This window comes from Thunnus thynnus, chromosome 5, assembly GCF_963924715.1.
Source record: "Thunnus thynnus chromosome 5, fThuThy2.1, whole genome shotgun sequence".
NCBI lineage: Eukaryota > Metazoa > Chordata > Actinopteri > Scombriformes > Scombridae > Thunnus > Thunnus thynnus.
Genome location: NC_089521.1, coordinates 22,789,027 through 22,801,429, shown reverse-complemented (window position 1 = coordinate 22,801,429; position 12,403 = coordinate 22,789,027). Strand labels below are relative to the sequence as shown.

Below are 12,403 nucleotides of genomic sequence, written 5' to 3'. Positions count from 1 at the left end.
TGGCAAGTTTGACGTGGGAGTACAAACCTCAGAGGACAGGAGACCGCAGTACGATCAAAGCAAAACTAACATCTTTTTCTCACAAAAAAATAACCTCATTGACAGAGAGATACAGCAAATTATGTTATTCAGTCTTTAATGTAGCTATAATAGAAATCAGAACTGTTATGTAGCTTAATAGAATAAAACAAAATTTAATATAGATCGATCTGTTTGTTTTAACACATTTATTTCTGTTGAAATGTGGTGACATCATACATACGTACATATAGAGCCTCAGAGGCAGCGCTGTTGTTCTGTCCAGTAAAAACATGAAGCTTTACTTTACATTCAGACAAACTAATGTGGCAGCTACAATTATTAGATTTCATCTGTGAGACCAAGATTTATCCTGCAAAAAGAATTATGTCATATCAAAATGACATGAGACATTAAAGCCAGCGGTAAATCACCAAAGAACAGCACAGATCATGTTCATCAGATCGTGTTCTACGCAAGATGACGATGGACGTTGACCTGCCGATCATCTCAGGAGTCAGGCTGTTAGCAGCTGAGATTACCGGCCGGAAAATGTTGGAGCACATTTCCAAATAGGCGTTAATTGGATAAACTGACAACATACTGGGAAGTGACATTAACTGTCCCACAATGAAAATTACAACAGTCTAATCTCCGCCATCACTGCCAGTTGGTGTAAAATGCATTCTGGGATACTTCGCTTCAGCTGCATTCGGCTGACCAACGGTGTAACTTCATCACTCAGTCACTCACCGCGTGTCTAGACAGCAAACGTAGTGTGAGCAGCACATCAGCAGAGCAGCAGCAGCAGCAAGTGCTCTATCTGTGTATCTACATTGGAGGCGTTCAGGTGCAGTGTTAAGCGTAGGTCACCCAATACACATGACTGTAGTGACGCGCATAAAATGGAGGAAAACGTACTTGAAGCGTAAATGAATGCTTCAGGTCATGGTTACACCCATGAGAGACGAGCCTACATGGAGCCGGTGCAGACAGCTGCATAGATTACAACGAGAGCCTATCTGTTGCGTGTGACGTGCTCGTGAAAAACGCATCTGATACGCTCGCTGTCTAGACGCGGGGTCAGTCAGACAGTCAGTCACGGACATTTGCATTTATAGGGCTGGCCCCGCTGTTGTGGTCCAGCCAGAAGTTGCTGATTTCTGACACTGAGTTATATTAAATTCTTCTGTTCCAGTTTTAAATACAGAAAATCTGCTCCACAGAATGACATCAGTGTTTAATGCTTTCCATAATGAATTTGTTTAATGTGCAACATAATCAAGAATTTAATCCTAATACGTGAAATGCATCTCACCTCTGTGCTTTATTTTAATTTAATAACAAACAAAACAGACCTCATCTAAACAAATCCGTGATGTGACGTTTGGTTTGTACTTAATATCTTCTTACTGTGTGTTTAACTTTTTCTTTACTACAAAGCTGCGACTTGGTCCTTTCAATCCATCTTAATGGCTCCTAATGGGATTTGAGGATGTACAACTTAGTCAGTGCAACTAACTGTTCATAGTGATGGTGAAATAGTGAAAGTAAAATGTTAGTCAATTTTCCACCTTCTGCATTTTTATTTACTTTTTTATTAAGTTCATTATTCTCAGACATACAGAACTAACATACAAAACAATCAGCCATCATTCTGTTTGTTAAAACTCAGTTGTCCTTTTCATGTTCAGCATTACTGTTTTGAGTCTGTGATAATAATAATAATTCTTTTACTTATTATTATTCACAAATAAAGGTCTTAAACCTCTTGATAAAAGTCTGAAAATACTGAGTTTGAGTGAAGTGATGTGAGCTGTAGTGAACATCCTGCAATACCAGGAGCTTTGAAGAGACCTGGTTGTTGCTTTGTATTAAAACAAACATACACACACACACACACACACACAAGTTTGCACAGTTTTCCTTGTTAGGACATTGACTCCATTCATTCTGTACAGCCTAAGTCTAACCTTAACCAGGACCTCAGAAGTGACGTTTTTCCGCGTTAGGACTGGGCTTTGGTCCCAATGAAGTCAATGTTTATACCAGAAACGGCCCCAATAAGGATAGAAAAACATGTACACACACACACACACACACACACACACTAATTATTCTTTAAAACTTGACCAATTTAAAATGTTGCAATGTTGAATGAATAAATTATTGCCTGATCCCAGAGATAAAAGAATTTGAGCTAATTCAATGTCAGAAATCAGCACATTTAAAAAAAAAAATATAGTAGTAGAGTAGTACTTCCTGATTGTACTGAATGTGTGTTTTTAATGTGCGGTTGATGTTGACATCTTGCCAGTGCACACCACATGTTGCGCAGTACCTGCTGGGTGATCATGGGAGGGAAGGTCTTGCGATTGAAGAACACAAACTTTTCCCTCCTCTGACAGTGTTTATTGGTTGGTTTGATTGCAGGACCTGGTGATTTACAAGCAGAAAGCAGTAGCTACACAGACAAACCAAGCATGCAAGACTGCATGGGGAAAAAAACCAAAAAAAAAAACCTTAACGAGTGGTTAAGCAGCTTACTCCCTCTGGGGCTACCCACGCACAGAAACATGACACATCACCCCTCGCTGTGTATTGACAGGGTGTGCAAGCAGTACACCTCACACTTCCTGTGTTTCACTGCAGACTAACCAGAAAGAGTTTACTTGGGCAGACGCACGTACACACACTTGGTTATATTCTTGCAGCCCGACAAACACTCTGTTCATTGTTTGTGCTGGTATGAGCAGCGTGATTGGCTGCAGGCTCGTTGTTGATGAAGTGATCCAACAGTGAAATCACTGTGTGGCCCCGTTCTTTGTCTTTGTGCTGTTGTCACACTCAGAGGAGGGAGAGTAGAAGAAGAAGAAGAAGAAGAAGGGGAGGAGGAGGAAGGAAGTAGGAGGAAGAGTGAGGAAATCCCTCCATCTGTGGTCAGGTAGTGGATTGTCCTTCTCTTACTGGAGAAGAAGCAGCGCTGTTTTGGAATTACATCACAGGGATTACTGTAATACGGTCCAGATGGGCCCCTGTTGTAACAGATTAGGATGGGTTGATTGGACAACTGGAGGAGGGGGTGGGGGGGGTGCAAAGGTCAGGTGATGGATGGCATCACATGCTCTGGGGACAAACAGCCAATCCTGTCGCAGCACACAGAAACCACAGACCAGTAGAAGTGGATATCATGTCATTCAAAAACATAGATGCACATCATGGGAGCCGGTGACCAAACTAAACATTTATAATTCATGTGACTTTATATATAGATTCAGTTTGCACATCAGTCCTACCCTACATACTGTTGGACCAAGAAACGCAGCATCAAAATATTAACCTGCCAGAGATTTTTTAATGAGTTTAATCGTTTCATTCATAAAATTACATCTTGAAATTGCTTGTTTTGTCCCATCAACGCACCAAAGCCCAAACATATTCAGGTTTGTGTCAACAAATCCAAGAAATTCAGCAAATATTCACATTTTTGTTACCTTAGAAACAAGCCCTTTATATCTACAGAGGGAGCCGGTCCTCTTCCACGGAGGCCACTATGTTGCACCGCCATGTTTCTACAGTAGCCCAGAATGGACAAACCAGAGGGCCTTTCTTGTTTTTCATATTTTTCACTTTTTTCACGAGTTTCTCCAGCCACCGTAGGTTCTCCTACACACTTGAAAGGAGACGGTGATCTGCAACCTCACCAGTGCCACTAAATCCTACACACTAGTCCTTTTACGTCACTTTTTAAAAGCATTTAGCCTCTAAGATGTCATGATTTCATGCTTTTTTTTCTGTCATACATGATTGTAAACTGAGTATCTTTGGGTTTTGAACTGCTGTTCAGACAAAATAAGACATTTGAAGTTGTCACCTTTGACTATTTTCTGACATTTTACAGACAAATCGGACAATTTAGAAATTAATCTGCAGATTAATCAATAATGGAAGTAATCATCAGTTGCAGCTCTAAGAGAATTGACACGCAACTATTTAGATTATCGATTTCATTTTTCAAAAGAAAATGTCAAAGATTCTGTGGTTCCTTCTTTTTGTCTGTTGGTCGGACAAAATAATTTGAATATGTCATGTTGGATTCTGGGAAATTATGATGGAAACTTTCACAGATTTTCTGAATGAATGAGAATTCATTGGATAAAGCAACTAATTGAATTCCCCATATTTTCAAGGTTTTACACCACATTTACACAGTTTCTAAATTGTGTCTCTAGTTTTTATCCATTTGTGTGTTTGTGCAATCGAGAAAATAATCTGCTGACAAATCGATGAAAATAATTGTTAGTTGCTTCCCCGAGTTGATTATTAAAACAGTTGTGGATGTATTTTCTGTTTGTTGTCATTGTTTCAGGTCTGCAGCAATATACACTGAGATATAGATTAAGAATATGTGTGTATGTATTAACACATTTTTTAACCGATATGTATGTCTTATTTTCTCAAGTTGTAGTAAAAACATCACTCATTTTTCAGCATGTAGGCAGCCACTGGGGAAAAAAGCTGAGTCACTGTCCTGTTTAAGGGTCAGAAGTCAGTGGCCCTCGGTTACAGATTCATCAATGAGCTGGATGTTGAAATGTGGAGAGTTCAAAGTTGCATATTGTTGTATGTTGTTGTATGTTGTTGTTGTTGTTAGGAAGGAGGGCTGGATCAGTGGGGTGTCACTAAGTGTCCAGTGTTACCTCAGAGGGGGTGGAAGTAGATTTAAAGCAGCTAGAGAGGAGCCGGATTAACAGTAATCTAACAAATAGAAGAAATGCATGATGGGAAGAATCCAGACGTTGTTTTGTGAGTGTTTTGATTTTATATAACAAGTCATTAGGATCATGCTTTAGTACTTTGTTGCTGTGGAAAAGACTTTACCCTGAACTCTTAAAGGGCTCCACAGATGGCCTTTATTATGTGCACAAAACTGTATAGACTCATGCTGCTACACACACACACACACACACACACACACACACACACACACACACACACACACACACACACTGCCCTCTCTGTTGACCAGTGAGCTCTAAAGCACGCCGTCTAATGCTGGTTCTTACGGATTCTGCTTGTTTATTCTGGATTTCTGCCATTTTGTTGTCAATCATTGGTATTTATTCAGAGCTTTCGCTGTTTGCTGAAGGTTTACTCCTGTTTTTTCAGGGTTTTACACCGTGTTGACACTGTTTTTAAATCGCGTCTCTGTTGTTTTTATCCATTTGTGTGTATGTGCAGGACCTGAACAAACGTCTGTCCCTGCCGGCTGATATCCGGATACCTGACGGTTACCTGGAGAAGCTGCAGCTGAGCAGCCCGCCCTTCGACCAGCCGCTGAGCCGACGCTCCCGAAGAGCGTCACTGGTGAGACAGAGAGGGGGTGCAGAGGGAGAGGGAGAGATGGGTGAGGGAGGGAACGGGAGAAGAGTGTGATGCTGGGAAAGAGAAGAAACATTTCAAATTGTTGGAAAGGAGACAAATGGAAATGAAGGGAAATCACTTCAGCAAGAAAAATCAGTTTTCTTGCTGAAGTGCCTCTTGAGCAGTTGTCATTATCCTTTACACTATCAGAAAACGAGAGCTGCTGTTAACAGTATTTTAACATTGTACCATGTGATGGTAGCTCAGAATACTTCAAACATTGCAGGGTAGTTAAAACTCCAACAAGGCCTTGATTTTATGATTATATGGAGATTATATGGAGATTCAAGCAATAAAGCTAACATCCTCCAACTGTATATGCAGTGTGATTAAGTGTTGTGTTTTTTCCGGAAATTAAATTGAGAAACAGTTTATGTCTGACAAATACCTGACAGAGTAAGGCTGGAGTGAAGGACTGTTGTCTCCCCTTTCTTGCAGTGAGTCATTACAAAAACACTGTCGACATGCACTTACGTCATAGGAAAGTAAAAAGTGGTAGATAAATTGTCACACAACCCCAGTGAAATGACTCATTTCACCATCAGAAATTGATCCTTTTGGTCCGATAACTTTTTGGAAAGTCTATAAAAGCCTGCTTGAAGTTAGCCTGCGTGCACATTCAAACAGCCAGAGTGTGAATGTCCTGCCTGACATGAGATTTAAAAACTACTAAATACTGTGAAATACAGAGAGATTGATCTGGCGGTGATGGGATTAATCAGCATCGTGTGAACTCATTTGGCAAGAGCTTGAATGTAACGGACGTTCATTTCTATGTAAAAGTTCCTGCAGGTTTAAGGCACTTCAACACATTGATGCAATAATCCAATACTGCCATAAAGCAGTCGGTTTACAACATGGTCCAACATGGTCCAACACACCCAAAGTTATTTACACGATTGCTATCTCAGTATAAACAGTATGTTTAACTCTGCGACCGTTGATAAATAAATGTTGTCTTGTGATCAATTTTGTCACATCATCTTATCTACATTCTGCAGCTTCAATCTGGATCTGCAAAGTAACTAATAGCCACAGCTCTCAGGTAAATGTTGTAATACTTTCCTGCAAGGTGTAGTTGAGGAAAAGTCTAAAGAAAGCGGCAATACCTCCAAACTGTACTTCCATAATGTACAGTTCTTGCTGCTGACGTCTTACAGTGAGGAGCAGTGATTTGAGAATCATGCAGAATGAGAGAAAGAGAGAGAAAAGGGGGCTGCACGGCTATAAAGATAGTGAGAGTTATGTTATGTTATATGCGCATCAAACAGAAGTGAGAGAGAGTGAGAGAGTGAGAGCTCACGCCTCGTCCTCAGACTGTCTAATCTCACCCTCTCAGCCTGTTGTCATGTGTTTACATTGCACCTCAGCGTTCACTTGTCAGCAGCCTGAATAATTGGCTTGTGGTTTTACTTTGAATATGCATCTGTCCAAAGCAGAACACAGGAAAAGTGTGAACCCCAGTCCACTGCATTTAAATACGGGCTTCCCCGCAGAGCTGTTTATAAAACACTATATGGCTTTAGCCCACAATATGTGTTTGACATACTTAAACGTTACGAGTCACCCAGACCTCTCAGGCATCTGGCAATGGTCTTCATGCTGTTACCGAGAGTCATATTAAAGTCTAGAGGAGCTGCCTTCAGATTTTATGCTCCAAAGTGCTTGAAAAGCTTCTCTGAACTCTCGAGATCCACTCAGGCTGTAACTCTTCTTAAAAACAGACTCACATCTGTTGCCTTTCATGAAGAAGTGTTGCATCTTAGTTATTAAATAGTTTGTATGTGAGTTTATTGTAAGCGAGTGGTTGTGAAGTGTGAAATGCTTTTTTTTTTCATGCATGTTTTCACTCAGGAAATCATGAAAAATGCTAATTATAATTTCCCTCAACTTACAGACTAAGAGCTCAAAATCCAAAGATATTCAGTTTACTGTCATTCAAGACAAAGAAAAGCATCAAATAATGACACTAGAGCAGTTGAAACTAACAAATATCAAATATTTTTCTGTTGTTCATTGATAATCGATTAATTGTTGGAGCCCTAAAGCATGTAGAATTTTCTGCTCTGTATTAAAAATGCTATATAAATAAAGTTTGCCCTCCCTTGCCTATAAACAAACACATTGTAAAAGCCAAAAGCCAACAGTCATTTGTCACAAGAGATTAGCTCTGATGGTCGTTGGGGGTGTGTGACCTCCTTACATCCCCCCTCTGCTGCTGCGAGGCCGTCATAAGGATTTGTCGCGGTGTCTGTTAGCTTGTCAGTGCTAATAAACATGCTTCCCTCATTAATACTGTTTGTCCTTTTCTCTCCTCCAGTCAGAAATCGGATTCGGGAAGCTGGAGACCTATATCAAACTGGACAAACTGGGGGAGGTATGTAAGAGTGTGCGTTCACTGGTAACCTTGACTTCTTTTCAGGTGCTGATGTTCTCAGAGAAAGCGATAAAACACACACACACAGTTGCAGAGTTTATTTTTAACCCCTGACAGCCCGGCAGAGCTGCTCTTTCAGCTCTTTTCCTTTCTCCTGCTGTTCTCCAGGGTACGTACGCTACAGTGTTCAAGGGGAGGAGTAAGCTGACAGACAACCTTGTGGCGCTAAAAGAGATCAGGCTGGAGCATGAGGAGGGGGCACCGTGCACGGCTATCCGAGAAGGTACGAAGTGTTCAACAATTCCCACAACTTCCTCCACTTACTTATAATATTTTATAATAAGCAGCTATCTAGTTCTGTCACTCACTAGGCATGTTTGGGACATTTAATAAAACCTTTCGACCAAAACATGACTGAAACTGCAGGTTTCCATCCTGAGTCTGAAATTAACACCCACTAAACGCTAAATCACTGCACTGGCGTATAAATGTTTGTACCTAAATAGTGATGTAATCAGATATCTGGCATGATGGCTCAGAGGAAAATACTCATGTTTGTCCCTATACAGTGCAGACATACATATATGTGTTTTTTATGCGCGTCTAAACAGTGCCGCGAAACTATAGGAGCGCCAGCCGCAGATTGTCTCGAGCACTCCTAGTATCGTGGCACTGTTTACCGTACGGGCCATCAGCTACTGGACATCGCAGCTCTCTGTTAAACTGTCACTTGCCGCAGTATATATGACACAAAAAAAGGCAATTTAGGCCATTGAAAAATATGCTTGGTCTGTGGATTTTTTCATCTTGGCAGATGAGTCAAAAAGTTAATTTTGGACACTGTTTCCATCCTCCTCCAAGAGAAATGCATCATAGTTAGTTTGTGAGAACGTCATACAAACTCCAACATGCTAATCTTGTGCCTTCTGTGTCCTTGTGTTTCTTCTGTGAGCACTATGTGTTATCTTTTTGTTTTGTGACTTTGTTGATTAGTTAAATCTGTGTTGGCTTTCTTTGTCAAGTCTGAGACATTTTTGTATGACGCAAAGTTTCATAAATAAACATCACTTGGCTCGATCAGTGTGAGCTCAGACACAACAAGGTCAGAAATATAACAGCAAACTCGACAATTCAGATCAAAGAAAATAAACTGTGTCACTATCACACCTGTCTTCTTTTTCTCTGTCTGTAGTGTCGTTACTGAAGGACCTAAAACACGCCAACATTGTGACGCTGCATGACATCGTCCACACAGACAAATCGCTCACACTGGTCTTTGAGTACCTGGTGAGGAAAAACAAAACCTCTGCCCTCACTTCCTCCATGACTCACATGTTATTCTGTGCACAGATGCTAAAATGAATATATTTTACATCATTATTATTCATGAACCTGCAGAGTAGAGGACGCTTTAACAGGAACAACACAGTCCGACTGTTGTAGTTTCTGTGCCTGCAGCCTTTCTCCTCTTCCCTTAAAGCCCTTCCTCTCTCTCTCTGTCTCTCTCGCTCTCTCTCTCCCTCGTCTAGGACAAAGACCTCAAGCAGTACATGGACGACTGCGGGAACATCCTGAGCATGCAGAATGTCAAGGTGAGCCTCCGCAGGCGGCCTGTCCCCACGCCAACTTCATCAACTGTCAAGACTTTGTGGCTGCTGGTGCAAGAAACACTGTTAGTCTGCCCCCTGGTGGTGGAATGTGGACAATGTGGAGAAAAGTAGAATCTGTTTACTTTTCCACAAAAATCTATTTTGTTTGAACGCTTTTGTTTAAATTTTGCTTTAATGTCCATTTGAACAGGGCTGAAAAAACATAATCTGGATATTTGAATTTGACTCCGGCTGTGTGGACGAAACATACAGTATATAATGTTTATATTAATCTAAGCATCGGTCTATAATTTCAATATATTTCATTTATTTCATAATATTTTAGTTTCCTGAATTATCTATATTCTTGTGAGGTCTTGATGAATTTAACGGTTTAATTGTTTTTATTCAGAACCACTATTTGAATGTAAATTTACCAACACGATTATATTTACTCACCAAAATATCTCTTTCTCTAGATTTTTCTATTCCAGATCCTGCGAGGCTTGGCGTACTGTCACAGACGGAAAGTTCTCCACAGAGACTTGAAACCCCAGAATCTGCTCATCAACGACAGAGGGGAGCTCAAACTGGCTGACTTTGGTAAAATAAAAAAATAAAAACATGATTGAATAGTTTCGTTGGTTAAGATTCTTGCATGTCAGGGATCTTTCTCGAAGTGAATTATCTAGCATTTGGATTTAGAAATTCAATCTTTTAAGCTGCAGTCATCTACATTTTTACAAACACTGCATGATTGTTTGAACAGTTCTTTTTTTAAAATATGAAACTATTCGTGAGCTCTACTTAATGTGTCCTTTGGATCTGTTCTTATTTCTCATATTTCTGCTCCACAGGCCTGGCGAGGGCCAAGTCTGTGCCCACTAAAACATACTCTAACGAGGTGGTAACACTTTGGTATCGGCCTCCTGACGTGCTGCTGGGCTCCTCCGAGTACTCCACGCAGATAGACATGTGGTGAGTGGGCCTCACTCAACAGGGGTGATTACAACTGTTAGAAAACACGAATCAGACTCCTGGCCGCTCTCTGCTTCTGTCCATATGACTAAACACACTGAAGGGCGCAGAGATGAATATAATCCAAAGAATTCCCCGTCATGAATTGCTAATTCTTGTTCTTGTTTGAAGTCTCTTGCTGCTTCAGTGACTTGTAGGGGTAAGTACAGATGTGTTCGGGGCTTCTTTAATTTAGTCGACGCTCTTACATTGAGCAATTTACATGAAGCGAGCAGGCAGGTGTCCTCATCCACAGTAGAGAGACTTTGATGTGGCTGCTGCTGATGAACATGCCCGCGCTGTTACAGAATTCAACTATGGATGGTTTTCCTTAAACTTCAAAGTGCCCTGCTGCTTTCTTCAATTAATTTCTGCCTTTTGATGTTTCATTTGTGGGACACATTGTAACCGATCAGTGAATTCAGGGCGCTAGATCCAAAAAAAGTTATCCCTGTTTTTCAGTGGTAGTTTAGATAGATACAACTTGTTGACACGTCTTTTATGACCCAACCCCTTCTGTCTGTGTCTCCCTGTCAGGGGTGTGGGCTGTATATTCTACGAGATGGCTGCCGGCAGGCCCCTATTCCCAGGCTCCACGGTGGAGGACGAGCTGCACCTCATCTTCAGGCTGCTAGGTCAGTGCTGCCCCCTGCTGACGGGGAAGTGGTCAAACTTTTTCAAACGAGCCTTTAATCGCATTAACCCTGGCATGTAGCCCCTGTGGCAGCGTGAAAAACCCTCCCCAGCTGCTGCGGTAAAGCAAGACTCCTAACAGGGTCAATTGAATGTCCCTCCACAGGCACTCCCACAGAAGACAGCTGGCCTGGGATATCCTCTATCGAAGAGTTCAAATCCTACAAGTTCCCCAAATACAAGCCCCAGCCGCTCATTAATCACGCACCCAGGTACGGCTGAGATATTCACACTCTTGGATTTATTACCACTTTCTGTCTTGGATTGTATTTTTACATCAGACATAGTGTGTTAGAGCTTTTCAAATGTTAACATGTTCTTTTATTTGTATTGCTATTATGTCCCCCTCACTTCTCCTGTTAGCCCTCTAATCATTGGAGATGGAAATGAGCAAATATTTCTTATCAGACCCAGGTATATGAGAAGAGCTGCTACGTAAAGCTTTGTAGCTTTTATAGAGAGTTAGACATTAGTGTTATTGGTTTGTTTAGTTAGGAGAGGGTGCTTTTTGTCACTTCCTGTAAGGAAATCCTGTGGAATAGTTGACTCTGTTTCCTTCCTTACACTCGCCAGCATCTGTGAGTCACCCCACCTCCACTGACCCCCCCCCTCCCCCGCTCCCTCTCTCTCTCTCTCTCTCCCCCCCCCCCCCCTGCAGGTTGGACACCGATGGCATCGACCTGTTGATGTCATTCCTAAAAGTGAGTGAATATATCTGCCACGCATTAACGGGATGTTAAAAGCGATGTGACACATTTTGCAGCTATGTTAGGACTGCATTTTTGGAGAGAACTGCATCAGGTCTCGCCAACACGTTCACATGCAATCATTCATCGCTGACCCCATTTTTTTTTTTTTGTTTTTTTTTTTGTTTGAGTCATACTTTAATGAGTGTGTGTTTCTTTTGTCTGCCCTAAATTTCAGTATGAATCAAAAAAGAGGATCTCTGCTGATGAAGCAATGAGACAGCCGTACTTCAGGAGCCTGGGGCCACGTGTGCACACACTGCCAGAGAGTGAGTAATGAAATGGCAACGCAGTAATGCAGACTTGGCAGTCTTTGCTGGGTACAACTTGAAGGATATTGCAGCGTACAGCGAGGATCAGTTACAGCCTCGTAACAAAGACACTATTCTCCTGGCAAGATGATTTCTGTTGCACTGACTGACTCTGTGTCTTTGGCAGACATATCCATATTCACACTGAAGGAGGTCCAGCTGCAGAGAGATCCCGGCTACCGGAACTCATCGTACCCCGAGTCAGGTGAGCAGTAACGCAGGAATCAA

General features: G+C 41.5%; 1 protein-coding gene across 1 annotated transcript in view; it reads left to right on the top strand.

Annotated features, from left to right (window-relative positions):
* The window catches only part of LOC137183266 (cyclin-dependent kinase 17-like), a 33,266-nt gene that overhangs the window by 19,108 nt on the left and 1,755 nt on the right, over positions 1-12,403 (top strand). Inside the window, exons 5-16 of the mRNA XM_067590183.1 lie at positions 5,260-5,385; positions 7,763-7,819; positions 7,988-8,102; positions 9,012-9,106; positions 9,349-9,411; positions 9,888-10,011; positions 10,266-10,386; positions 10,963-11,060; positions 11,225-11,330; positions 11,777-11,819; positions 12,043-12,133; positions 12,303-12,380. Coding sequence (XP_067446284.1) covers positions 5,260-5,385; positions 7,763-7,819; positions 7,988-8,102; positions 9,012-9,106; positions 9,349-9,411; positions 9,888-10,011; positions 10,266-10,386; positions 10,963-11,060; positions 11,225-11,330; positions 11,777-11,819; positions 12,043-12,133; positions 12,303-12,380 — 1,117 coding nt within the window. The remainder of the gene's footprint in view (positions 1-5,259; positions 5,386-7,762; positions 7,820-7,987; positions 8,103-9,011; positions 9,107-9,348; positions 9,412-9,887; positions 10,012-10,265; positions 10,387-10,962; positions 11,061-11,224; positions 11,331-11,776; positions 11,820-12,042; positions 12,134-12,302; positions 12,381-12,403) is intronic.